This window comes from Hirundo rustica, chromosome 8, assembly GCF_015227805.2.
Source record: "Hirundo rustica isolate bHirRus1 chromosome 8, bHirRus1.pri.v3, whole genome shotgun sequence".
Classification (NCBI taxonomy): Eukaryota; Metazoa; Chordata; class Aves; order Passeriformes; family Hirundinidae; genus Hirundo; species Hirundo rustica.
The window spans coordinates 24,738,578-24,765,852 of NC_053457.1; the positions used below are offsets into that span (position 1 = coordinate 24,738,578).

General features: G+C 42.5%; 1 protein-coding gene across 4 annotated transcripts in view; it reads left to right on the forward strand.

Annotated features, from left to right (window-relative positions):
• Positions 1 to 27,275, forward strand: part of SORCS3 (sortilin related VPS10 domain containing receptor 3) — a 275,376-nt gene that overhangs the window by 113,944 nt on the left and 134,157 nt on the right. For all 4 annotated transcript variants that reach the window (XM_040071470.2, XM_040071471.2, XM_040071473.2 and 1 more), the window contains one exon: positions 15,758 to 15,857. In XM_040071470.2, the coding sequence (XP_039927404.1) occupies positions 15,758 to 15,857 (100 nt within the window). The remainder of the gene's footprint in view (positions 1 to 15,757; positions 15,858 to 27,275) is intronic.

Here is a 27,275-nt window from a genome sequence, read left to right on the forward strand (position 1 = left end):
AGAGTAAACAAAAGCGGGGTGAGGTTTCTATCCAAATTGGGGAGAGGGTGTCCATCACTAGACTCTTCAGGAGGGTAGGTATGAACTGTGTTTCCTGGCCAGCAGTAAGAAAAAGCAGAAGGAATGCCTTCATTGCTGGACTAGAAATGAAACACTGGGAAAGCTCTTGATGGGAGTTTTCTCAGGAGTTGCAACAAGAAGTGCAAGCATGCCATACTAAGTATTAATTACACAGAGATTCCAAGTGCAAAATTAATGGTAATTTCCCAGAATGATTTTCCTTCTCCCCTGTTTTCTATAGATTACTAGTATACTGAAATCTGTTTGGGAATTAATAGTTCAATCACCTGCAAAGTCATAGTGATTCCAAACATCTGGGCTTTGGAGTTGCTACCTCCCAGCTGGAGTTCAGTCTGACAGTCTCAAGCCTGTCTCCCTCTCTGCTCAAGTCTGAAGTACCTGCACTTAGGAGGGTGCAGAGAATCACTCAAATAACTGGCCTGTTCTTGGTTTGATGTGCCAATACATGATGGTTGTCAGGGTCTGCCCTTCAGCATGCTTACAAGAAGTTCTCAGGTAACTCTGCCCCTCTGCAGATTTCTGGTGTGAGGCAGGTCTGTGTGGGGTGCAGGTTGTGTCAAGGCCCCCAAGCTGCCCACGTGTGAAGAGAAGTTGCTCAGCTTGACAGCCAGGGGTTTTAACTAGGAGGCATTCCATTTTTAATTTTTTTTTAAAGCATCTTGGAGAATAAATTCCCTGAGTGGTGTGCCTATTGTGATGACAAGGTGTCACCTGCTCCGTGGCATAGGGGCCAAAGGACATCTGGGTACTGCTGAATGGGCATCATTGGAATCTGTTTCATGCATGGAGAAGAGTCTGCCTGAGGGTATCCTGGTGTCCAAAGCCTTGCTGTAACAACAGCATTTGCTGTATTTATTTGCATCTTGCTTTCTCTATTCAACATCATGCCGGGGTGTTCATGGGACATGGTTTAGTACTCACTTGGCTGGATTCAACCTGTTTTCAGTTCTCACTGAGCTATCCAGGAGGCATTTCAAAGCATGAAGCAAAATCCCATTTAGAGCCTGTCTTGAAACCTCGGTGTGAAAAACCCTGCCTCTTTATCTTCCTTGTAAGGTTGCAACTATGATATTAGCTTGTGACAGCAATTATTGATGGTGTCATTAAGGATGAGATAGAATTCCTGGAAATGCATTTAATATTTTCCCTTTTTTGCTGCGGGGACACTGATAAGTGGTGGCAGAATGAGATGTAAAAAAATAAAAAGAGACAGAGAGAAGGTGGGGGTTAAAGAAACCCATGTTTATCGTTTGCCCTCATCCATGAGGAAGGGAGAATAATTCATGAAACTTTGTGTACTAGAGCTATTAAAATGCAGTCTTTGCAAAACAATGATTTGTAGCAAAACCCCATCATTATTTATTTTCTCTATTTTCAGCATCAGTTGTGTAAAGCATGGACAAAGAAATAACCCCTTTAGAAAGCACTCCCAACATGCTGTTACAGTTGGCTTGAAAAGACAGCTGCTATTTCACCACACTGCTTTGATTATTACAAATGCATTGTTTTAAAGCTTAGCAGCTGTGTAATAGTACATGATGCACATGTACACGATGTTATATCTCTTTCTGTGTTCCCTCTTTCAGTAATCACTGCACTTAAAGCTCAGTATGAACTTTATTGGTCCATGATTGTAGCTTGTTAACACAGACCTATTCTTTTGCATCTGAATCAAGGACAAATAAATATTTGTGTCTAAAATGGACTCTGGGGGAAGGTTTTTTTGTCTACGTGGACTGTGATTATTATAGACACACACTAGAGGGGTTAAAGAGGTACTGAGAAAGGGAGGGATGGGGGGAAATGAACTGGGGGAAGCTTGGTTAAGATCAGCAGATTTCCTGTAGTGGGAGATTCCTCTCACCATTTTCTATTTTCAACTGCCTAAGTGATGCAGGTTCACTGTGGTGCTTACTTAAAAGTGGGTGATGCAGGATGTTCCAAGGAACACGCTGTACTGTATTGAGGGTTCCAGTTTTGGATGGGATGAGTAGTTGCTTTTGGACACATAACAGCTGAGAGTCTAACGTTAGAACATGAGCAATCTGCAGCATACTCAAGGCACTGCTGTGAATCCCGCAGGTTTCTTGTCCAGGTGTCCTCACAAAGGGACCCTTTGAAGGGACAAAGGTGAGGGAAGAAAATTCATCTGTTCTGGGCCACTGGTCACTCATCACTGCCCTGATTCTTTGGAATAAACTGCAGAGATGAACCACTTTCCCTGCTTGTTCTTCTGTTCAGAGTGTCCATGCACTGCACACTGACCATGACTAAATGCTTATGCAGAAATCATGGCAACATGTGAATCTCCCTCTTCTGTACCCATATTTTCATTTTCTCCACTGTCCTCAGAGTAAAACCTGCAGAGGTGTGCACAGACAAGTCTGCAGAACTGCCTCTGCACCAGGTGGTTGATCAGCCCCCTATTTACTGCAGGGGGTTTGTAGTCAGAGCATTCCTCTTCAGTCTGCAGGAAGATTCATTTCCAGAATGTTAAAGCCGATGTTAAACCACGTGCCTTCTGGTAAGGCAGCTAAAAGGGGTAAGGAAATGGCCAATGATGAGTTGCCACTATTTCCTAATTAATCACAGGCTATTGCAATTCACCTGCTAAAAGACGGGGAACCCTTTATGCTGACATTATCCGAGGGGGACTTAATGGTACCTTCCAGGAGTGTAATATCATGCTTCATTTTGTCACTGGCTTTTGAAGTATCAGGTTGAGTAGAATGAGGAAAAGAAAAAGCCATTTCTTTCCTGGTCTAAGTAACATCACTAGAAGAACTTAAGTGCCACTGATATAAAACCTTCCAGGGGCTCTAATCCTGCTTGGTTAGAGCACAATTAAATATATACTTCACAATTCATTGAATTTGGGTCTAATTTTTTGGTTTTTTAGGCACGGATCCGTGGACAGTGATGTCAGTAACATGAACAACAGTTGGTTAATCGAAAGGCTGGCACCCTGAGTTAGGCTGGAACCCAGGTTCAAGTGGAAAGCATGGCTAAAGGTCCCAAATATACAGCCATAGACTTGGATGCTTGGATAGACAGCTACATGGATGGACTCTGAGCTCTGTCATGACACAGAGCACAGAACCTCACACAGCCCAGTCCATCTGCCATTGACAGGAAAGTATGGATCTCAGTTTACAGTTTGAAATGTCTTCCTCTAGGTGAAACTTTGGGAGATGCCATACTCCAGGTAGGTGGTTGGAACAGCAGCAAAATGTGTCCTCCTGTGTAAAAACCATGTAGGAAGCCTGTGGCAAAGTAGGAACCTTGCAGGTCTCCCAAGATACCTTCCAATGCCTTCAGGACAACAGAACTATTTCTTCAGTGAGCCTTGGAGTCTGCAGGTTGATTGTTTGTGTTTGAGCCTTTCTATGATTAAATCCAAAGACATAAAATAAATCCGTGGTGTTGTTAGAAAAAGCACCATGGATCATGGACACTTCTTCCTTTCATTTGCATTGATAATATGCAGGGTACTTAGCCCTTCATAAAATTCATTTAGATAAAAGTCAAGACTTTATGAATAAGAACCTTCTCAGCACACTTCTTAGGAAGAAAGGCATAGAGATATTTATCCTTTTGTTTCAGGTTCTAAACAAAAGTATTCCTCTTTTAACACCTAGAGGAAATATCTGCAATGTAACACTGGAGACAATTCTCAGCTTGAACTATTTTAAGTTGGATCTTTCTGACGATTTCTTGGGTCAGCCTATCAAACTGGAGACACGACTGGTCTCTTCCAGTGCTTCCTTTTCTGTCCCTGTGTCTCAGCCTCAGATACCTTCCCTTGTGAGTTTGAAGGGGATGGTGCGTTTCCTTGTGCTCCGTTTACTATTCCTTCATTAAAAAGATAATCACTCAGCTATCACCTGGGGGACTTGCTGATGCTGATTGACTTTTCAAGCTGCTCCCACTTTATTGATCTTCTGTCTGAAAAGATTCCAACAGGTTTATTCTCCCAAAGGCAAAGTGTTTTGTGTTAGATGAGCTTCCGAGGTCTGAGTGCAAAAGATGACAGGAAAAGGAGGCTTTTCTGGGGTGAAATTATGCCTGAACCAATGTGGTGGTTTGAAAGATATTAGGCAGCAAAGGTCTTAGGGCATTGGTAGAGTGGGAGTGAGCAGCTGTGTGCTTTCTGAGCTGCCCACAATGGACAAATGTTTGGTGGGGAAGAGGGGGACCCCTGCCTTATGGATCACAGTAATTTATTAAACTAGGTGATAAAATGCAAGCTCATCTTTTTGGAGAGTCTGCACTGGTGCAAGCTTAGACCCCAGTGTCTGTATTTTGAAAACTTGGTAACTGGAGTCAAGGCTATTAATCCTCGTGCTCAGGGAATGAATAAAACTCACACTTAACCAGTGCTGCTGTGAAATTCTTACCTGCAGTGTAGCACTGAATTTAGGAGATGTGGAATCCAGCTGCTGATCTGACTATTGCACAAACCAAGAAACTGTCTGACAGCTGTCTTTCGTTTTTGCACTTATGTCCCTGTCCTGTATTTCTCAACCGTGATTCTTCACTCTGAGGTACCAGGAGTGAATATAGTGTCATAATCTGACTGTCTGGATGAGAAAGGAGCAGAGTCATTTGGGAGCACTCAGAGCAACACTAGCTTCTTGCCTGGGGAGCCAGTTGTATAACCAGGTCACCCTGCAAAGCAGGTGGTGCAGCCTACAGAAGAGCATTGTCAGCTGTATAATCTGGCCTGGAAGCTCTTTCTGTCTAGTGAATTATGATGTCTCTGCTATACAATGCTCAAAAATGTTACTTCAAAAGGCTGGGAGGGTTTGCAGATCCTGTCATGGATATTTCGATGGTAATTGGAATGGATAAGCTTTGAAAGATGCAGGAATGTGTTGATTTTATGTTTTATATATTTATTTCTTGTACTGAGACAACTTGTGCCGAAGTCTATTCTGGTGGGACTATGAACACCACAGAATGCCTGTTGACAGCAATATTAGCCTGAGACTTGTGCTCTTTTATGGTTCCAAATTCTCTTTACTTCTTTAGAAAACTAAATTTGCACTATTCCTAGGTCTTGTATACGCAAGTTTAAAGCTTGTAGATTTTCAGACATGCAGAATTCTTACAAATGCAAAATTGTGAAATGGTTGCAAAATGCATTACATTATCTTGTTAATGTTGTTATTAATCTTTATGTTTATAGATATACACAGATATAGTGGGCCCTGACCTTTATTGTGTATATTTGTGTAAATCTGCCGATATTACTCATTCACTTGTATGTGATAGGGCCATATTGATTTTAGCTAATTGGGGATCTGATGCTGTCCTATTAGTTCTGGAAAAGTAGCACGTAGAGGCTCTCAGTCATGTTGTGACTGGAGTTAAAGATGTGTTCCTAAGTCTAGAAGGTTCTTTCATTGCCAGTCCCCAGCTGTCTCAGGTGGCTGCATCTCATGAGCTTCATATTTTTTTATTTTTGGGAACAGTAAGAGTCAGTTTTTCCCCAGGAAGCTAAGTTAATGTGAATCTGAGTGCTGAAGAGCCTTGCCTGAGGTCAGGCAGGATTCTGTGGTATTTACGTTCAGATTGTGTGGGTGTGCTGCTGGGGACAGTAACCTTTGTGGGTCACAAGTAGGGATAGACATAAGGCTTGTGGGAGAGGGGTCAGCTGAGGTAGGGACTGGAAGGAGCTGCAGGCTGACTGTAAAAGTTGGTTTGGGAATTGTCTGCAATTTTTAATATCTGTGTCTAAGGAACTGGACTAAACTATCTTTATCACTGCCCTCTTTTTTAATTACATCACTTTTGCAAAGATTTGCTGATGGCTTGAAAAGATTAACATGCCTTGTGTTATTTTGGAGATGACTCAGGTTCATCTAAATGTCCCCACAGTTCTGCCTACCACTGATGCCAAAACAGGCAGACAGTGTCAGAAGCAAATTTTGGGTAAATCACCTTCCCAGGGTACATGAGTGGACATGTGTGCATCCCCAGCTGGGAAAAAGAGATTTTCCACCTGTCCCCCTCTTTTAGAAGGGCATGGTGAGCTCATGTCAGGGTAGTTCGTATAAACCCAGAATGTGCTTATTCTATGAGTGGTTGGAAGGAACTCTTTGTCATCCACGTCTGCCACAAAAATAGAGAGTTGGGGGAGGGGGCAGCTCCATAGTCTCCCCTTGACATTTTGTTCAAGACATATTTAAGAGGAGTTCCAGTTTAAATATGTATAGAATAGCATGGATGTTAAATGGAAGTTCTAGAACTGCTTCACAAAATCCTACATTCAAAGCACTTTCTTCTGCTATAAAATAATGCAAATTAAAATGATTAGCTACTTAAGAGAATCGTTAGAGAAGCATTTTTAGCTATAGTAATAAAAGTAGAAAAGGGCCTGGGAAGGGCCTTGTTTCTAATTAATTATCTAATTAATATCTGATTAATTAATGAGGCTTTGTCATCAAAGCTGTCTTTTATCTTCGAGGCTATTAAAGTGTCCTCTAGACCAAATTTCTTGAATATGTGTTGATAATGCCATCTTTGCTGAGTCAGTCAAGTGCTTGGAATCAAATCAATATGCTGCCTTATCAGGGATGCATAAAACACCTCTTTGGAAAATTAGAATACATCAGAATCAAGAACATGATAAATATGTCAGATCTTTCAGACAGTACAAATGGAAAATAAGTAATGATTAAGTGTAGTTCTTCAGAGCTGTAAAGAAGTAATGCATTTACATAGACTTTAAAGCAGGGAAATGACCAGAGCAGGAAAAGTAGAGGCCCTTGGAAAAGTCAGACTCTCTAAGCTCCAGGCTGCCCCTGATGCGAGGTGGCTGAACTCTGTCTTGGGTTTTGTCTGCAGGGATGTGTCTGCATCTCATCTGATGAGGTCCTGTGAGGTTCCACCATTTCCACCAGCAGGCATCAGCTTTGGCTGGCTGCAAAAAGATTGCCAGTTCCTCAGTGGTGTAATAGGACAGGCATGCAATGAAGGGAAGGGCTTATCCCAGCTTTTGAGGAGAAGCCATTTCACATTTTATCAGGCCTCTGTTTATATTCTTTATGCTGCCAGCAGCTATTGGGAAATCCATATCATACTTCTCTGCTTATCTCTGCTCTCTTCATTTTGTAATGTGATAAATTGTGTAAGTCACAGTGGAGTGCTGATACCATTTGGCACCTGCTTTTAGTAGTAATTCTCATACACATCCAGAATAATAGCATTTAAAATGTAGAGCACTAGAACATTATAATACATCATGAACTTTTGATCTCAGTCAGGATGGCTGAGGTCTTTCCCCTTCACTTGTACTGCCAGCTCAGTCCATGCAATTTTCTAACCCATTTATGGTGAGATGCACCTTGCTTTGTGCTAGTTGTGTGTTGGTTGCTCTGGTCTCTTTTTACACTGAAGAGTGGAAAATACCTTAAGAGTATATCCTCACCTATTTTAGGATGAATAAAGCATCCTCCTAGTTTACAGTTTTTGTCTGCAGGTACAAAGAAAATGTGGTCAGGCTTGCGAGGCTGAGCTACCTAGTTTGTAGGTGGCTAAATTAAAGATGAAATAAATGGCCATAGTAGAGAGAAGATGGAATCTTACAAATGGAGGAGTAGAGTTATTCCAGTTTCACAGTAGGAGGCACCAACCTTTGTTACTTTTGGCCTGCTTATTGTGGGCAATTCAGCAGCAGAGTACAAAGCAAAGCTTAGTAACCACTACTGCAGCCTGCTTGCTCTCATCAGGTTCCCAGCTTCTCTGAAAGGATTCTTTGGTACAGGCTTTTATAGTACAGGCTCTAGCCTGCCATCAGATGTTAGGGTTCATCAGTTTGCCTGGGTTTATTTCTGCTTCAGAATAGAGTTTGCCATTTTTTGGTAGAAGCAAAATGTTGAGACAGCTTCAGAGCTGCCTTTAGCCAAATCTGTGTCCCACAGTGGCTGAGGTACTGTGCCTGCAAATGTCCTAGAGCAGGGAATGACACTCTGGTGTTCAAGGTGTTTTATTTTGGTTGATCTGGTTACTCCTAGTTCTGCTTTGCCAAGTATCCCTTGCTTTTTCTGGCATTCCACACATTTCTTGCAATCCCCTTGTCCTCCCTCTTCTCAAAAGAAAGTCTTGCTTCTTTGAGTGGTTCTACAGAATATTTTAGATCTGAAACGACTTCTGCTTTTCCACAGAAATGGTGTATCTGAAGGTAAGGGTGCAGAAAACAGAAGAGACTGGGGAAGGACACCCTGTTTTGTGATGGTGAATGCTATTTAGGCGCCCTGGGGCATGTTCTGCATGGTCACTGGTTGCTGGGGGTATCCAAGGCATCACTGTGTTTCTACAGAACAAGTGCAAGCACCATGCAAACATATGGCTCTCAATTTAGCCCCCACCATCCCTGTAGGGTTAATAGACAAAAACTGCATCTCCACAGACTGTTCGTGCCCATCTGAGTAGTCATCTCTGCTAGGAAATGACTGGTGTGAAGAGCCCCCCTGCCCTGTGTGATGGTGATCAAATGAAATGCTGATAAGCAATCAGCCACTGGAATTGTGACTGAGATTTGCAACACCTGTGTTTTATTTGCCATAAATCCAGTGGTGGAATATTCTCTATCTTTTGTTAAGCTTCTGATACATCCAGTGTCCTCCCAAAGGCTCATAGGGGAAAAACAAAAGAAGATACCTTTCCTGTAAAAAAAATAAAGAGAAGAATCTAAAAAAACAAAGGGGAAGACAGTGTTCCTAGTTATCTATTCTCACCTTCATTTTGAACTGTGAATCACAATGGCTAGTGCATCAGTGCATCATGGCAGCTCATTTTTCCTTGTGAGTCTCCATTCTACCTTGTAGATGGAAATTTATCAACACAGGTCATCTTCAAGTCTTTCAGATGTTTGGTGATGGGAATCACCATTAATCAGAAAAGAAGAGGGGTGGAGGAAGGGTGCTGGGATCATAATAGTAATTGAGGTGGATATTCTCCTGTTTATATGACATGCAAACTAAAAGGGAAAAAAATTACTTTTTTCAAGAGACATTACCAAAACTATAATTTACTAGAACTTCTTTTTCCCCAGGGGGATCTCTGGTTTTAGATAATTTTGAAACTTTATGGAACTGAAAGTCCACTAGAACAGATGGGTTATGATTCCAGAAGTATTGAGAATGTAACACCTTGTGTATGATGGCAGAGAGTGTTAAATACTCTGGGTCTATGCTGATATACTTGAATAGTTAAGGTTTTTGTTTCTTTTGCAGGAAGATCTTCCTGTTAAAGATTGGTCCCTGAGGCATCCATGACAAAAGATGTAATTGGACTAGTACAGCTAGTTGTAGAATGATCAGAGGCCTGAATAGTTTGTACAAGGAATGGCTGAATAAACAGGGAGTTGTGAGACTGGAAAAAAAAAGATCTGTGGAAAATATGACAACAATCAGAGAAATCACAAATGGCAGCATGGAGCTCCTTGGTTTTGTACTTGTTAAGTGGTAGCAGTTAAAACAAAAGGGAACCTCTCTTTATACAGCACAGAGCTGTGGTGTATGAATACCACGTGATGGCAAATCTGCCAGAAGCTTCCCTGTGGGATTAGACAGATTTATGGAACTAAAAGCCCACTGATGGCTCTTGCATGCAAATACATCATCTTCAATTTAGGAAGTCTATGATGTTGCTGTAGGCTGGGACATTACACCAGGAAGCAGCACCGCCTGCTTGCTCGATTTCTGTTCACTTCCCCAGACTTTCATTGTGGCCCTTAGTTTCCTTTGGTAGGATGGAGGCAAAGGGAGGCAGTTCTTCCTGCTTGCAACTGTAAATTATTCTGGTTTTACATTTATTGCAGTCACTAAACTCATGGCTGGGTAAAAATAACCTCTCAGCAAGGGTTTTGCTCTCTTAACTGGCTGATTCAGACTACACACACTGGAACTTCTTTAGTTAGTGAGTAGATTTAGCTCCACGGGGCTTCTGTGGATTCTTCCGTTGTAAAATGTCCACATCTAGATTTATGTCAGCCCCTGACAGGGAAGGACTAAGAATTAGATTTTGTTTGTTACCTCCATTGATGTTATCTTATGCTATAAGATAACAGTACCGGTGGTGTCCTGGCTGTGAGGTTAAAAGGTCCTTTGCCATGATCTAGTTAAATGTTGTTTGGGTTTTTTTGTCAGCTGTTTTTTGTTTTGTTTGGGCTTTTTTTATTTGTGGGGTGTTGGTTTGTTTCGTTGTTGTTGTTGTTGTTGTTGTGTGGGTTTTTTGTTGGCTTTGTTTTGTTTTGATTTTTATTTTATTTTGTCAGAAAAAGTGTCTTGCAAGTCAACCAGCCAACCTTGCAGTGCTGATATTGGATCTCTTCTGGCCACTGACTCACTGGACTCCGACCCAGGAGGGCTCTTTTCTCAGTGTGTCATAGCTTCAGAAGGGCCTTTATCCCAGGGAGGGTAATTTGAGGGGAGGAAGGGGAAGGGAAAGGAGGAAACATGTCTCACAAGTGATGGAAGACTGGCTGCCTGGGTTCCTGTGTTGCGCAGTTGAGTTCTTTGTAGTGCATTAATATGTGAGCTGTGTTTGAATGTTTTCCTGCAGCTGGGTGTTCAGAGAGATGTGCTTCCTCTCATGTTTCATGGGATTTACTTTTACACTGCAGCTTTTCTCAGAGCCCTTATAATTGCTCTCCTTTTCCTGGCTCTTGATTTTCATGAAACTTGTAGAAACTTTGTTCCTCTTGGGTTTTCGTTTTTCTGCCAAACTGTGAGAAAATTGGTCAATGAGTAAAACCAAGAAGTTGTTTTGGGGGTATGGAGAGACAAGCACACTGCAGGCAGACAGTTTTCAGGCCCATGAGAAGTGAAGCAAATATTAATCTGGCGTGTTCCTGTTGCTCTCTGAAGTGCACAGACACCTGGGATATTCTGCTCATTTAAGCAGAGCTGTGCCTCCACAGTTTTCAGTGTGGGGCTGCAGGTACATGTAGTGGAACTCCGGGCTGGAGATGAATGCATCAGCTTTAGAAAAAGCTTAGAAAATGTCTGAAAATCTAAAATCAGAAGTGTGATGTCTCCTTCTCCACAGAGAGAGAGAGCCACAGCACAGAGGAGAAACCCTCTGACAGGAGGGTTGGTGGAGGAAGTAGAATTCTTCATCCCATTCATTCAGTGCCAGTGTTTCCAGCTCTTTTTCTCCTGAGACTGGTATATTTTTTACAGCTTATAGGTGAATAGCCGAGAATTCAAACCAACCAACCAACTTTCTCTGTCTGACAGAGCCCCGAGATGGAAAGTGTCACAGAGAGCTCCTCTGAAAGCTATTCACATGGCATTCTTTCTGTTTCTCCACACCTCTACTTCTACCTCTGTGACTGAGCAAGTCTAATTGCATTATGGAGTCTGTTGGCTCGGGCCAGTTTCTTGGATTCACAGAGAAGCTCAGACTCAGAGGAGCAAGATGGATTTATTTAGCTTGTGGCGCACTAAGTTATGACCAGGTTTTGTATAGAGAAGCTTTTTTGCCTGGGTGTATGCCTTGCACCTTGCTCTGCCAGACCAGAGATGGTGCAGTGATGGTTTAAACACATGGCTGGTCACAGGAGGACAAAGGAATCAAGCAGATGGTGGTGGGTTTTTTTCCCTCCCCCCTCCCCCCACCCCCTCCCCCAACTGTTTAAAGCAGAATATAATTATGGAAGAACTTACAGTATCCCAATAAATCATTACATTATAAACATTGCTTTTCCAAATGGAATATGCAGAATTTGGTGAGGGTCAAAAATCTGATGCAGCCTAGACCCTCAAGGTCATCATCAAAAACAGGGCCAAACCCATTTTTTTACAGATACATGGGACAAAACACATGGACTGAGTTTATACAGGAGTGTTATATATGACCAGAGTCTGTTCCACATTGCAGAGTCAATTAGGTTGGAGAAGACCTTTGAGATCATAAAGTCCAACTTATGACCCAACACCACCTTGCCAACTACACCATGACACTGGGTGCCCTGTCGAGTCTCTTTCAGAACATCTCTGGGGATGCTGATTCCACCATCTCCCTAGGCAATCTGTTCCAATGTGTAATCAACCTTTCTTGAAGAAATTCCTCCTGATGTCCAACTTGAACTTCCCATGACACAGCTGGAGGCCGTGTCCTCTTGTCCTGTCACCTGGGAGAAGAGGCTGATCCCACAGTCACTACACCCTCCTTCCAGGCAGTTGTAGAGAGTGATAAGGTCACCTCTGAGTCTCCTTTTCTCCAGGCTGAATAAACCCAGCTCCCTCAGCCACTCCTCCCAGGGCTCATGCTCCACACCCTCCACCAGGTCTGTTGCCCTTCTCTGGACTCACTCCAGCACCCCAATGTCTTTCTTGAATGAGAGGCCCTGAGCTGAACACAGCACTCAAGGTGTGGCCTGCTGAGTGCAGGGGAAGAATTGATGCCTTCTAGGTCAGCCTCTCTAGGCATCCGTTCCACTGTAACATTCCTAGTCCTGCATTGTAAGAGTTTCTGTGCTACCAGCAGTGTACTGAGGCGCATTTTATGAAAGCATTGTTAAAAAACACATTTATGTATACATGTGTGTATGGTTAGAAGCCATATGCAAATATCAGCTTGAGACTGAAGGCAGTAGCAACCTTCCAAGGTGATGAGATTCCAGGGATGGCTTCAGTGGAGCAACCCAGAGGGAGAATGAGGTGGGCAGGATCAGTTTGCCATTGAAAGCCCGAACAAAGTTAAGGCAGGCATTTGGAGTGTGATCCATGGAAACCACCTTTCATATCACTGAGTCTTTTGTCATTTTGATATAACTACAACATTTCTTTCCCTCTACTGCTTTGGGAATGTGCTTGGAAGAGGATCATATTGTGACCGGAGGAATGGGAGAGAATATGGTATCCAGTCTGCTTGTAGCGTCAAACAACTGTAAGGATGTATGGGCTAGTTAATTTGGAATTAGAAGTAATTAATAAAGGAGAAGGGTTCAAGCGAAGATTAAAAACTGACTCAAAAATTTTCTGTTCCACCTGCAGGTCACGTCTCTTTAAATGTTCAGGCTTGGATAGCTAAAATTAGTAGCAAACGTTTTCTTTTTTTTAATGCTTGTTTTCTAATTAGGCAATTTTGTAGTAGAGTTAAGCCTTACACTAGATGATTGCAGAAGCTGAAATGGCTAATTGTAGATGCCTGCTTTTGAAAAAATGAACCATTACCTATGAAAGCTTTCAGCTTCTTCATCTCTAGAAGAGAGATAGGATTTCCCAGTATGGCTTTTGGGACTTTGTTGGTTTGAATGGATTAGCACGAGACAAAAGCTTTAGATATTTGCCTAGAAAAAGTGCTACGGAAATACAGTATATTACTGTGATATCCTTTGAGACATTTCTGGGGAGCCAGTGGTGACTGTCATGATAGTAAAGCAGGCCTCAGAGAAACTAAGGAAATAATGATCCTACTTCCTTTCTAGCTATCCTTTGAAAGGGCAAATGCAATGAGTGATAATGGTTTAATGAGAAAAAGTCATTAGGGCATCCAGCCTGCATCTTTAGAAGTGCAAAGCATTTTGGGAGATCTTAAAATTACTCAGAGAACAAACCCAAAGTAGCTCTGTCAGAATATTAATCTGTTATTTGTATTCTCTTTTAATGCTGATTGAAACCAGTGATCTCTTTCACTGGTACATGTGTAGTCACAAATGTGGCTTGTTCATTGCTGCAGTGCTTTTGGAAGGTAAGATCAAGGGAGTACCTCTGCTTGCCCTCTGTCTGTTATCCTCTGCTTAGAGCTTAGTGTTACCTGAGGATTCCTGACCTGTTGAATTTCATTTATAGGAGGCCTCATGTACTGGAATTAATTGTCCTAGATTATTCAGTTTTATTAATAAAGCTGCTTCAGTTTCAAGAATGGCTGGAGAGGGAAGACAGTATTATTTGTTTGTTTGTTTGGTATTGATACTGAGTGAGACAAGAGCTTCAGATACTTTGGGTGGGGAAATTCTATGAAAATAGCGTATATTTTTGTCATATTCTTTGGGATATCTCTGTAAAGCCCAGTGGGTGACACTACTATGCATTAGAACAGAAGAGTGGTAAGTCCAAATGGAGGTAGTATTAGCTCTATTTTTCTATTAAAGAGTTAACCAAAACACAGGGAAGTTGTTTGAGACTTGAAGCACCCTGGCTGCTGCGGGTCAAAGGAGAAAGGCTGCTTGAAGCCATTTAAGGAAAGAAGGACTTTACAAAGTATTTAGGAATTGTCCTTGAAGGATGCACTGAAGGAAGTGTGTTGGAGCCACATCAGTAACAAAGCAAGCTTTTGACTTCATGATTCCTGCTACTTGGAAGTCTGAAATTGGCTGGTTTTGTGGCTTGGCCCTTTTGGTGTTGCCCTGGATTCCACTAGCAGCAAGGAAAGCAGCAGAGCTGGGGGCAGGCTCTGGAATTGCTCAGTTTCCCCAGCCACGTGAGTTGCGCTGTTCATTGTGCCAGAAGTGGCTTGGGCCATTTCTCTACCAGACAAAAGGAGCAGAGGATTGGTCTCAAGAAGAACCATAAAGCTGCAAATTCTAGAGGCTTATTGAACTTAGGAAACCAAATTACTGGAGTTTGGTACTGGGAAAGGCATTGAATTGCTGCATGGTCGGACAGGAGGGCAGGGTCCATGGATTCCCATCCTAATAAAATTGTAGATACGTCCAGGTAGGCTTTTTATGAGGACCTTTCCTTGTGCATCTGCTGAGGGCTGTTTGCTCTGTCCCTGTGACAGAAGCTGAGCTGGGTTGGGAGCCAGGCTCTCCCCACTGTTTGCATGGGATGGAGGGGCTTTTCAGGCAGGGTCTGACACCCCTCCCTCCTAAAGTCAGCTGGTGCTGAGCACTCTTCAGGTGCAGGATCCTGTATGATGTAGCTGTTGGGTTGTTCTGGTAGGAAAGATCTTGTTTGTTAGGAAAACCAAGTGTGAAAACAGAAGAGAAACAAGCAGGACAGTGAGGTTTCAAACATGCCCACAAATGAGGAGGAGGACACTACAGAAAACCCTCTGTGACGAAGCAGCCCTTTCCCCAGTCACGAATGGGTAATACCACCCCCAGATCATCTGCTCCTCTGGGTGGGATTTGCTAGTGTAGGGGCCTGAATGTGTCCCTGTAACTCAGAAAAATTCACTGCCTGGCACAAAGTAGGATGGGGGTGACTGAGGACTCAAGATGCCAGTTTAGGCACATTTTTATCTAGACGTGAGTTCAGCTGTTACAAATCTGAGCCACATTTGGATCTCCATCTTCAAGCCAAAAAACAACCTATCTAAATAAAACTGTTGTTGTTGGGTTTAATTTGGATTCTTATGTTGGATTTGTCTGAAAAGAGAATTTGTACTAAGGGTGCTGCTGACATCAGAGTCCTCTTATGTGTAGATATCATTTGCAATCCCACACTGGCACATGAGGGCAGAGCTTGCCTCCAAATTCCACTTGCATGGGAGCACCACAACTCCCCAGGAGTGTACGATCAGCAAATGCAGAGACACTTCCCCAAAGGACTCGAGTTTTCTTCTCTTTTCTGCTGGCCACCCTGAATGAAACATAAAATCTTGTGTTTTAAGCATAATAATGCTCAAACTGTAACTTGGAGCATCTGTTCACACAGTCATTCCCTTCTCCTGAGAATTAACCACATAAACTCTTTTTGTCTCCTCTTTTCTCCAGGTCAACAGACTATGGCACTACCTATGAAAAGCTAAATGACAAAGTAGGCCTGAAGACTGTGCTGAGCTACCTATATGTCAGTCCCACTAACAAGAGGAAGGTAAGGGAGAGCCATTGCACTGGTAGCTATAGGAACAAAATAACAGCATTCTGAGAGGAATTATGATCCTAAAGTGAAATCTGTTGGTAATTCACAAGAGCTTGAATTTGCTGTCTAAGTCGCACGGGGGCAATTCCATGGAATCCCATAGAACTGATCCTGCTTTACTTGTGATGGTGATGAATTAATTCCCGTCTGAACTTGCTGGAGAAGTAAAAAGGTTGATTTTATTTGCATCTGACTGTTACAACTTTAAAGAACTCACACAGACATTTCTGGGTTTCTTTCTTATACCGGCTTTGGGTATTGCATATCTCCATGCCTTGTGTCTCCTTATTATTAGAAATACTGAGTAAAAGGTGTTTATTTCTGCATTTGACTCTTTCTCCCGACATTTGGAGGTAAAGATGTGAATGACATTTTCTTTGGTTGCATCATGTAAGGGGGCTGAAAGCAGAATATGCCTGTGAGAGTGGGTGGAAGACCTACAATTTGATTTGGTTGTGTAGGAGAGAAGATGAGGTCACAGCTTTCCAACCCCCTGCTCACTCTTCCCACCTGATGCAATTAGGGCTGCAGCTGGCTCACACAAGCACAGCCCAGGAACTGCAACTCAGTGCCTTTTTGGTTTAAAATTATTGCCTGTGTTAATTCAGGGGAGGAAGTGGGATAAAGATGCTTTCAGCGACCCACAGAAATCAGTGTGGGAGGGCTGCAGCACGAAGCTAATTGCTGACAGTGAGGCTGTGGTTGGACAGTGTAGAGGCCCAGTGCAACATATCTGATCACTTCCAAACTGTCCATATCCTGTCCCCATCAAAAGACTTCCAAACTAGTAACTTGCTACTTGTGCTGTTCTTATTGTGACTGCTGTGTTTTCCATCACCGGTCAGTCTACAGATGTTTTGGAACTGATGTTTATTTCAGTGTATGCAACCATAAAGCATACATAGCTCTGGTATGTATGTTAGTAAGAGTATTTGGATCTGCAGGGAAGAGGAAGAATGCAGTGGCTAGATTTCAGTTTATATTTTTCCTGATGCAGGAGCTGAACTGTTGTTACAATTACTTTGACCCCTTTATTTTTTTAAACCTTTTTTTCCCCAGAGCAAAATAGATTAAGATGTTTTGTAGTGAGTTTTCCTGGCCTTCACACCCATCCTATATCCAATATGGGGGGCACCAAAGAGTTAATTCTTCTTCATTCTGTTTCCAAAGCAACTCTGCCCACCCAAAAGCACAGGCAATATGCTCAGTTACAAATCGTACGTCACTGGTGTAAAGACTCCCTCACAAATCAGAGTACGAGGATATATTATTATCTTCTAGCAAATTCTCAGGCTATTGAGCTTTACAGATTAACAGTCTCCTTTTTTTTCTTTTTTTTTTTTCTTTTTTTTTTTTAATTAAAACCACCTACATTTCATCATATAGTGGCATATAGGCCTAACTTTACTTGCTGTTTGCTTATTTGAGATTAGAAATTTAAAAGAAATTTTTTGCTGTTCTGTTTTAAGGAAATGATTTCTGGACCTATCTGTGCCCTTCTCATCCCTTCTGAAAAATCTTATGAGATGTAGAGACAAGCTGTGAGGAAAACTCACAGGAAACAAGCTTTAGTGCTGTGGGAACAACTTGCTTCCATTCTTTCTACCTCTGCTAAATATATGAGCACTGTCACTGTGCATGCTTAAACAGCTGGTCTGTCTGCACTCTGCTTTGTTAACCATCAAAGCAATTCCAGACATTCATTTAGCACTTGAGAAGTGTCCGAACAAGGTGCCACTGGACCGGAGCATCTGAAATTTGTCAAATTCGGGTTTGGGTTTATTGTCCACCCACTCCTCTTACAGATTCTTGAGGTTATGCGCTGCAAAAAATGCACTAGGGTTGTAGTCATCTCCCAGTCTCTCTGAGTGAACATTATTCCTGTGGCAAGGGGAGTAAGCAGAATGATTTTGCTGAGCTCCTGAGGGCAGCTGCCAATGCTGAATCACAAAGGGATAGGCGAATCAGTTACATCCCAGCAGAAAAAGCCCCTTGTGTCTCACCTCCAGCAGCAGAGGTGCTGCCTTGTTGAACTTGATGCAGGGATCTCCTGTGAGCTGCAGGAGAGGTTTTTTCTTGAGGCAGTAAGCATGTGGGAGGTACCATCAGTAACTGGCATGCCTGGAGCCTGTGCACACACAAACCATGCAGACCTGTCCAGGCAAGGTGTTTTCTCCTGAGGCTCACTCCCAGGCACTGATTGGAGCCTGCATGCCTCATAGCTCCTGTCGATTTCTGATGGGCTTGCACACTGCTGCTGGCCCTGTCTACTCATTAGTACTTAGAGGATTAGTGCTTACTTGGAGGAGGAGAAAAGCTTTCCATACATTCATTCCTAATTGATTTACTAGTGAGAAGGATAATTACTTCTCAGCTACCCTGCAGAACTACAGTGGGAATTACCTGTCAGCTTTCTTTGAAGACCCAAAATGCCTCTTTTCAGCTGTTAAATAGGAATTATGTGTTCAGCCAAACGCCAGTTATATAAACATCATTTACCTGAATTGTGGCATAACCTTGGGCTCAATTATGAAGCACGGGGATTTAAAAGCTGGCATTTTTCTTCCTTCTTTTAAAAGAAAAGCCTTTTGTTTCTGATTTTTTTTTTTTTTTTTTTTTTTTGTGTGTGTGTGTGTGTGTGTGTGTGTGTGTGCAACCTGTGCTTTATTTCTTGGAGGTCAGGTTTAGTCTGCAGCTGTTCCTGGATTTTCCATGTTTCTGGTGCTGGGTGATATCCACCCCACCCTCCTCACCAAGAGAGCAAAGACTGAGCTGAGGTGACTCTGGCTGTGGTGCAGATCTGGGTCCCAGAGCTCCTGCCTGCTCCCAGGTGCTACCCAACCTGCTGATGGCAGCTCTTGGAGCTGAGATGGGGCGTGTCCACTTCCTAGAAATCACAGAAGGTGTTGGGAAAATGCGCTTTGCCCTTGTGCAATTTGACATTTGCAGCTATGATTAAATCAATACTGCAACATGCACATACCAAAGGAAGCTGCTGGGAATTCTTTTTCCCAGCTATGATACCTGAGAGCTATCACTCCTAGTGGTCAGGGCCAGCTTGGTGATCTGAGACTGCCTTGGGCACTGACATAAGGGAACAGCCATGCATTCTGCAGCCCACTGTGAATCTGCATTGTAGTCAAAACACTCCCTGCCGTGAGCCAGGACTACTTCATCCTCCCGTGGAGTTGTCATACTGCTAATTCCCTTCCCTAAGAACTAGCAAGTTCGGGGTTTCACAGCGCTTTGCAAGTGTATGGAAAGCCTCTGCTGCTGGGAGTTGAAACTGCCAGACGTGGATCTGCTCTCCTGCAGGTGGTTGGGCTGTTCCTCCTCTCACTTGCACAATAGGCACTTGTGTCTGGATCAGGGAATTCTGCACTGAGCTCTCCTTACTGCTGTGAAATTCCAGGTGATCTTTGCCCTTAGCAGTCAGGCAGCTCTGAAGTCCTGGGGACTGGCTTTCTTGAGAGTTCCTGATTTGGGCTGTGGTGAGAAACCAAGTGCCTGAAGTGTTGACACTTCCAAACCCAAGAAGATGCTCTAATAGGCAGAGTGTATTCCAGGACACATCTTCCCCTTTGGTGCATCCACGCACCCTGTTGTTGGCCTGTGAAGCATCTGCTTTGTCCAGTTGCCAAATCGGTTTCAACAGGCAGGTAACTTGTGGTAAACTTCAGAATGGAGAAATTTCGATATTTGTTTAGCTGCACCTCTTCCTTACAGATGAATGGGATTTAACAGCAGATGTTTGACTGCTCTGAAAAGCTGAAATTTGCAAAATGCTTATCTTTGGCTTTTCTACCCTGTAGCCTGTTGTCTGTCTTTGGGGATATGACAAAAAGCTGCTTACTCTCTGCTGAGCAGAGATCTCAGTTCCCTGCTGACCTTTAATTTAAAGCTGCATTTTGGGCGTTAGTTACATTTTACTAGAGGCAGATTTTCACAGTGGTCTGGGAATTAAAAGTGTTTATTTCTTCCAAGACACTAATGGAAAAATCTCTTCTATTTTAATAGGAACATTTCTCTTGACTTTTTAAATTTCCAGTTCCTTTTAATCCTGATTCTCTTCTTTATGGTTGCTGAAAAAATTCTGTTAGAAAATTGAATAATTTCCACAAAATATTAAGCTTGTGATTCTTTGCTTAACTGGTTGCACTGCTAAATGTCACTGCTTGGAGCTGAAGCGCTGTGATTCCATATTTTCTAGCATGAGTGGTTCTGCTGGGTAAGATCCCCTATTGTGAGAATGTTCCCTTTCTTCTTGGTTGTCAATAACAGGGTTCATTTTACAACTGATGCCTCACAGGGGGATGTAAAGCCCTTCCAAAAGGGTGCAGAAAGAAGATGAGAATTGAAGTCCTGAAGCACTGCTCCTTTCAGGCACGGAGGTGCCACTTTGAATCTCAAGGAATTGTTGAATCATAGATTTTAGCTATTACTTTTTCCTGTGAAATACTCTGTAAAGAGTGCTTATTCTTGGTGAAGATGTTGTTTAGTTGAAAACCCAGTTCTCACTCTGGAACTTTTGTCTCTACCCTTGGGAATACTGTGGAGATGGAGACGATGGAGTTAAAAAGAATTTAAAAGAAAGAGAGGAAAAAGGAAGAGAATAACAACTCTGGCAAATCAGCCAGTATAGAGTATTTTTTCCTGTATAGAGTATCTTTCAGATAAGGTGTGGATAAACTGGAGGCCCTGATTGCATTTAAGATCTGAGGTGACAGCTCTGATGTCTTAGAAATGCCTTCCTTCATGAATTTTCTTTGCAATTCAGTTTGCTGCAGTTGTTTAGCTTTTCCCCTGAGCTATTACAATCATTGTTGCAGGTGATGATTTGAAGAATTAAAAGGTCTGTAGCCTTTTATGCTGACTGTCAGAACAGAAACATCACCCAGGTGCAGTGAATGAAATGAGGACTCTCCCCATTTTTCCCTTATACCAGAACTGAAGCATTTTAGGTTTTATTTAAAGGTAGGGCTTCCAGCTAAGCTATTTGAACAGTAGCTGAAAACAGAATAAAGCTGAAATGAAGTTATGGTGCTCACTTACAGCTTTGAGAAAATGTTTTTTTGCAGTAGTTCCTTCGTTGTCACAGAATCAAAATGGAGGGGCAGTACAAATCGCTGAAGCTATAAAACCCCAAGTCATGCTGCATCTCTCATACCTCATCATGCCTCTGAACTTGGCCCATCAGAAGGAGAAATGTTTAGAGATACTTGGAAAGTAAGAGTTTCTGGAAGCTAAATCTAATTAGATTTGTTTGTGTCTGTATACTTTCTAGGAGGTGAAGTGGAGCAACTGTTTATGAGCTGGCAGCAGGCAATGCTGTGTTGCTGTTCACGTTAATGAAGGAAGAAATTGTCTACAATACTGTAATTGCAGAGGAATGCACCTGGCTGGTGACTAGCTAGACTATTGGGAGTGACACCTCCCTTTACAGAAACTGGAGATCCCGAAAGGAGCACAAGTCACTTTGACCTCCCCTTTATTTCTTCTTGGAGAGTAACTGAGAGCAAAGCCTGTCCTGGCCTTCTCTATCTCCAAAGGGAATTCCTCAGCTGTGATTGGAGCCTCAGGGCAGAACCATGATTCAAACTTATTTTGGTTTTGCCTTCATTTCTTAGTTCACATGCTCCCAAGGGGAATTCTATAGCATTTTGTTTTCTCCTTACTCATCAAACGTGTGTCAGGTTGATGAGGCAGAGATTCCAGCACGTACCTGATACTTGCTAGCCCAACCTGAACTGAGCTGCCATGTTTAACCACAGCTCTCATTAATCATCTGCTGCTTTTTCCTAAGACTGAATCCCTGGCTATTGGTGAGCAACTGAGCTCTGCACTAAAGCCCAAATGGATTTAGGAAGATAGAAGGTTTCCTTGGACCCTTTTTCCTCGTTGTGCTGACACTGTGATCAAGGGTCTGTGCTGCACACTGGCACTTGCTGATGTGATCTTGAGAAGGTGTTTGTAACTCAAAGGCAATGGGGCTGAGTTAGAGCCACAGAGCACGAGTGATGGGACAAGCTGTTTCCACTGTCTTTTATCCCTAATCTTTCCCTTCAGCCTAATGGAGTACAGTCACTAAATAGCTCCTGGTTTTGCAGCATTAACAGGTACTAAATTACCTGACTTGTAAATGCTGCTGTAAAAGTCTCTGTGTGCTCTCCTTTTCTGGACCCATTGAGCTGTATATGATGTTCCTGTGTTTCTCAGAGCTCCAAATTCCATGCCACCTGGTCCAGAGCTGATGGCAGATAGGAAGGCTGTGAAACAGTGCCTGGCTTTGCTGAGCTCAGGTTTGCCTACTCTGGTTAACAAGTGGATTGTAGAAATGTCACTGTGAACGGGGTAACGCCTCAGCGTATCCATCTTGTAAATACACTTCAGGGACAGTCACATTCCATCTCCAGAACTGAAAATTCAAATAGAGGAATAAGATGTGAATGAAGTAGTCATATTTTTCTTCACTTACTGGTGTTGCGAAGATGATTTCCTCAAGGTCACCCACAACATCTATGGAAGAGTGAGAGGATGCATGACATGACGTTTTATCTACAAGGTGCAGTGCAGTGTTGTGTGCTGTTGTATATGGGATTCTCTCCACATGTCCAATTAATTCAGCTTGAATTTGGCACCTGAGAGAAGAGATTATTTTTGTAAATGTTTGCAAAACTGTGACCTGCAACTGTGTGAAAAAAATACTGAATTACAGTCGGTTTATAATACTTCAAGAAGTGGAGTTTAAGAATTTCTTGTTTGAAGGGTTTTCTGTTTTTTATTTTGAATTCAGCAAAGTTACATTTTCAGAGTAGGTTCCTCTGACCTTTCCTGTGTAAGATATATAGTTTCCTGATGCTGGATGACTTGGTTTATTAGTGTTTTGAACATGGTTCAAGATCAATGAATGGAAAAGACTGAGATATAAAGACATAAATACTTTTAAATCTTTTTCAGTATGTCCAAGTTGATGTTTTTGTAGTTGTTTACTGTTGTGTCTTTTGTGTGTGTTTTTTTCTGTTTTGTTTTGTTTTTTAAAATTTTTGTTACTTGTATATTTGGGGATTGTGCCTCCTTGTGAATCTTTCTAGTCAAGATGCTCCTGTGAGAGTTTTCTGCCCTCTTGCAGTCAGGAACTGACATGCCAGATGCCCCACTGGAACCTGACCTGTAGGATCCTGTCCCTAGAGAAAGAACAAAGTCTGTTTGCTTGCAGGTTTTAACTTTACCATTTCTGGCTTCACATGAATCATGGAGAAAAACAGAGGTTGTGCAACATCTGTGCTCTGGGAGATGACCATTTTCCAGAACAGACAACACAGAATTGGGACCCAAACTGATGCGAGACCCCCAGTGGAAGTTTCCCCCTTTCTTAAAGAGGGGCAATGTGATCGTTGCCCTCCAGGGAAGGCTGTCCCTTGGAATTCAGGAATGTGAAAACTGGGGATTCCTGGTGGGTTTTTTTCAGTTAGTTCTCTGAAGAAGCAGATCCATTTAAAAACAAACAGAAAAAAAACCCCACCAGACCCACTGAACCACACACATTGCTCATCAGCTGTTTCTAAAAATAAATGCAATTGAGATAATTAACAAAGTACTCCCATATGGCATTATTTAATGGGGCTGAAGGGGTGAGGGTTAGAAAATAGGTCTAAATAGAAACTACCATTTACAATGAAAGCCATCCTTTTGGTGTTTGTCTAGGAAAAGAAGTTCATGTATTACAAAACTTGAGTTAGGGTTGTCTTTGTGTACCTTTATACATCTGCCTTTTGCATCTTTGCATCTCTATATTCCAAATTGCAAAGAATTTTTGGAGCAAAAGGACAGTTACTGGGTAAGAGTGATAAACTTGGCAGGATACTGGTGCATACCTGTGGCAGGGCTAAAATTCATTCCCTCTTTCCTGTTACATTCTGTGCCTGCTTCACCTTGTATTGCTCCAGCCACGGCCCTACAGAGACTTAGGGATCTTACAAGGTCGTTAAGACAAGAAATAGGGTAAAACTGAAGAGGTCCCATCCACATTCAGATGTAGAGTTCCCAGAGCTGGCTGTCAGAAAAACAGAGGTAGTTTGCTCCAATTTAGACAGCGAGTGTTACAGGACAGATCAGGAGTTAGGATGTCAGCTAAAATAAAGCTGCAATTTTGTCACCTAACATGAGCATTGCTTTTATGAAGTGGGCAGAGTGGACCTGTGTGAGCTTTCAGTGCCTTGCCTTGGTAAGAGGGAGGAGAGAGTCTGTCGGGAGGCATCACCTTGTACAGGGTTGCCTGTGTTAACCACATGGCCTGTCAGCAGGGTCAGCACAGCTGCAGGTCCTGATATAGGGCAATTTTATGGGACTTCTTTTTTCCTTTCTCCATCCTCCTTACCACACTCTGAAATAGGGCCATCTCATTTACTGCTGCAGCTCCAATAATATATTAATTTATGAAGTATGAAAAACGAGGTAGTTTTGAATTAATGAGGAGGGGCATGGTGCTTCATGGACAGCAGGATAATCAATCAGTAATAGTGAGTCACAATATCCTGTTACTAAAAGGAGGGAAAAAGTAATAGAATGGGTGGAGAGCAGCTCTTGGAAAAGGGGCAGGTGGGTCCTTTTGAAGACCATATAATGATCTGACCTTGATCTTTACTGATAAGAGCTGGTTCACCAAGACTTACTTATTTCTCTTTGAGGAAAATCCTCCTGCCATCCCCTGCCAATCCATAGCCAATAATAAGTGGCAAAATATCTTTTAATTTCATTATTTTACGAAGTGAAGAATAGAGAAGCACAGCATTACTGAGTGAATTCTCATTTTAATAGCCTGGATCAGCAGAGTCTGCAGGGCACGTGCTGGCCACAGTCTCAGTTTGTGGTGAACACGCACATCTGCCTCTTACAGTGTAACTGTAATGTCAGCTCTGGTGTTATCAACTCTGTGTAAAATATTTTATCCCAAGCAGCACTGGGAAACCTGGAAACACTTGTCTGGCTGTGTTAGAATTAGTTTTCTTCAGCAAGGAGCTTGGCTAGGCTGGATCTTAGTTATTTCACTATGTTGTGGTGTGCTTGAGGCTTCTTTTTGTATTAGTGGGAGTTTATTGCCCTTCACCCTCTCAGTTCTAAGGTGCCTCTTTTTCAAACTAATGGCAGGGGTTTTCTGAGTGGTGCATGGATGCAGTTAGGGAAAACTCAGGCTGCAGTTTTACAGTGAGCCCTCTAATATTTTAATTTTCTGTTGCTGATAAAAAAAGCTCATCTGACATCTTTTGTCTCCATTGGAACCTTCCCATGGCAGACCAACATGATCCTTAAACATGCCTGCAAGAAAGCAACAAAACTCCTGAAGCAGCTGTGCTGGGAGATTGGGAAGCAATGGAATGGGTGCAGTGCTCAGGACCTGGAAATGGGTGGAAAGATGGAGTAAGCTTGGCAATTTTCTGACATTTGCCAATCAATTCTAAAACCAAAGTGTTAGGGTTGTGTTGGAGATAAAACTCTTTCAATTCTGTTTCCTCTTACATTGGTTCTTCAGAGCCCTACAGTGGCCAGAGTTCACCTATGTGCATGAAGGGACACAGAAAGGAAAGGATATTATTTTCCCCAGGCTGTGAACTGTCAGTGACCCTGTTGGAATAGGATGTAGCAGCTGAGGTTCAGTCACTGGGGCAGTCACTCTTCCGCTCAGTGTGTAATTGCAGACAAAGCTACTTCCATAAACCTGCAAGGACTGTTTCATTGGGAGAGCTAATTATTAAATGTAATGGAAAATGTCAAAGGCAGTGAGGTGCTAGTTGGGAATCTTCTGCCCAGGTCTGGAACCTTCCCATATCTGGCACCCGAATCATTGGCACCCAAGTTAGTGTGCAGACCTTGCAACCTCATTGGAATGCTTAGAGCTGAGTGCTACCATGCAGAGCACTGCAATGCCAACACGTTTTGTACCTTTAATTTTTGTGGGGCCTCAGCCTTGCATCCAGAAATTGGATAGACCTTCTCCTGTCATCTTAGCTTCCTCCAGTGCGGGGATGTTAAGGAGAGAAGTACATTAAGGACAGTGAGGGACATGAGTAATAGATGCCAGGTAAGTAAATTGAGATAGATTATAAGCACCTGGATGTGAACAGTGATAAAGCTGACTGTTGTCTATGTTCACTCTGCAATCTGACTAAAAAAGCAGAAAAATAAAGTGGGTAAGCAAAAGAGAAGCAATGATGCATTTAAAATCGTATTCAGATTTAATGGCCTCAAGGGAGATACATAACACGATTTTTATTTTTCTATAGAGTCATGAAACACTCTAGTGTCCTCAAATGAAATAGAATGCTGAATACAGGCTGCAAAAGTTTACCCCCATGAGTAACTATCCATGCACATCTTTTTGTTTTCTGTAATGAGGCAACTACTGTGAGTAAACTTATACCCACATGTAAAGTGTTCTCCCAGGTGAGACCTATAATCAGAGGAGTATTTTTATATAAATGGTGTTCTCAGTTCCAGCAGCTGTGGTGCACACAGCCTCTCCTTACTGATAACATTATTTTCTGTAACTATTTCTACTTACATGGGAAGCTACCATAATGGTGAAAATTACTTTATAGTTCTATGGAGAACAGCACAACCATGCATTTACTCAAATAACATATAATTATAACAGTGAATGCTGCTTTTCTCTTTCTGTGAACACAGTTTGGGATTAGAGCTGTTCCCTGTCACTAGAAGAAAGCTGTTGACCACAAAACAATGTGTCAGATATTTTAACAACTGCGGCTTTCCTGTGTAGACTCGAGAAGAGTAAAAAGGCATCATGCAGAATAACGCTTTGCAGAAGACACTAGGCAACATGATAATACAGATCTCTGAGGCTTTGTATTTGTGTGGAAGCACTGGCTGGTGCCTAAGATCACCAGTGGAGGTCTCTTCTACTTCTGGTCCAGGCCCACTCATAGAAGTGCTGGTCAAACTGGATGTACAAATCCAGTGGTGGTGCTTGTTGTAACCCATTTGGCAGTTTGTGGAGCAGAACTGTGCATGAACGTGCTGTGACACAGAAAAGCCTTTGGCAAATTAGCTGGCCAGCACTGAAGTGGCCTCAGGCAGGTGGGAATACTGTGGCAGAGGACTTTGCTCCGATGATCTGTGGGGAACTGGAGAATGTGCAGCTGTAACAAGAATATAATGGGCTGGAGTATAACCTTGGATAAAGGCTGCCTTGCTGTGGCAATGAAAAGGTTTTACAACCAAGCATGTGGCTGCTGCCAGTCAGTCACTCTTTGCCAGGTCAAACACATGCTTTTTTGGATGGCTTCCATCCCCACTGGCACCTGAAATTTAACGAGCAAATGCTTGCTGTGCCTTGTAATTAAAAGTGAAAAG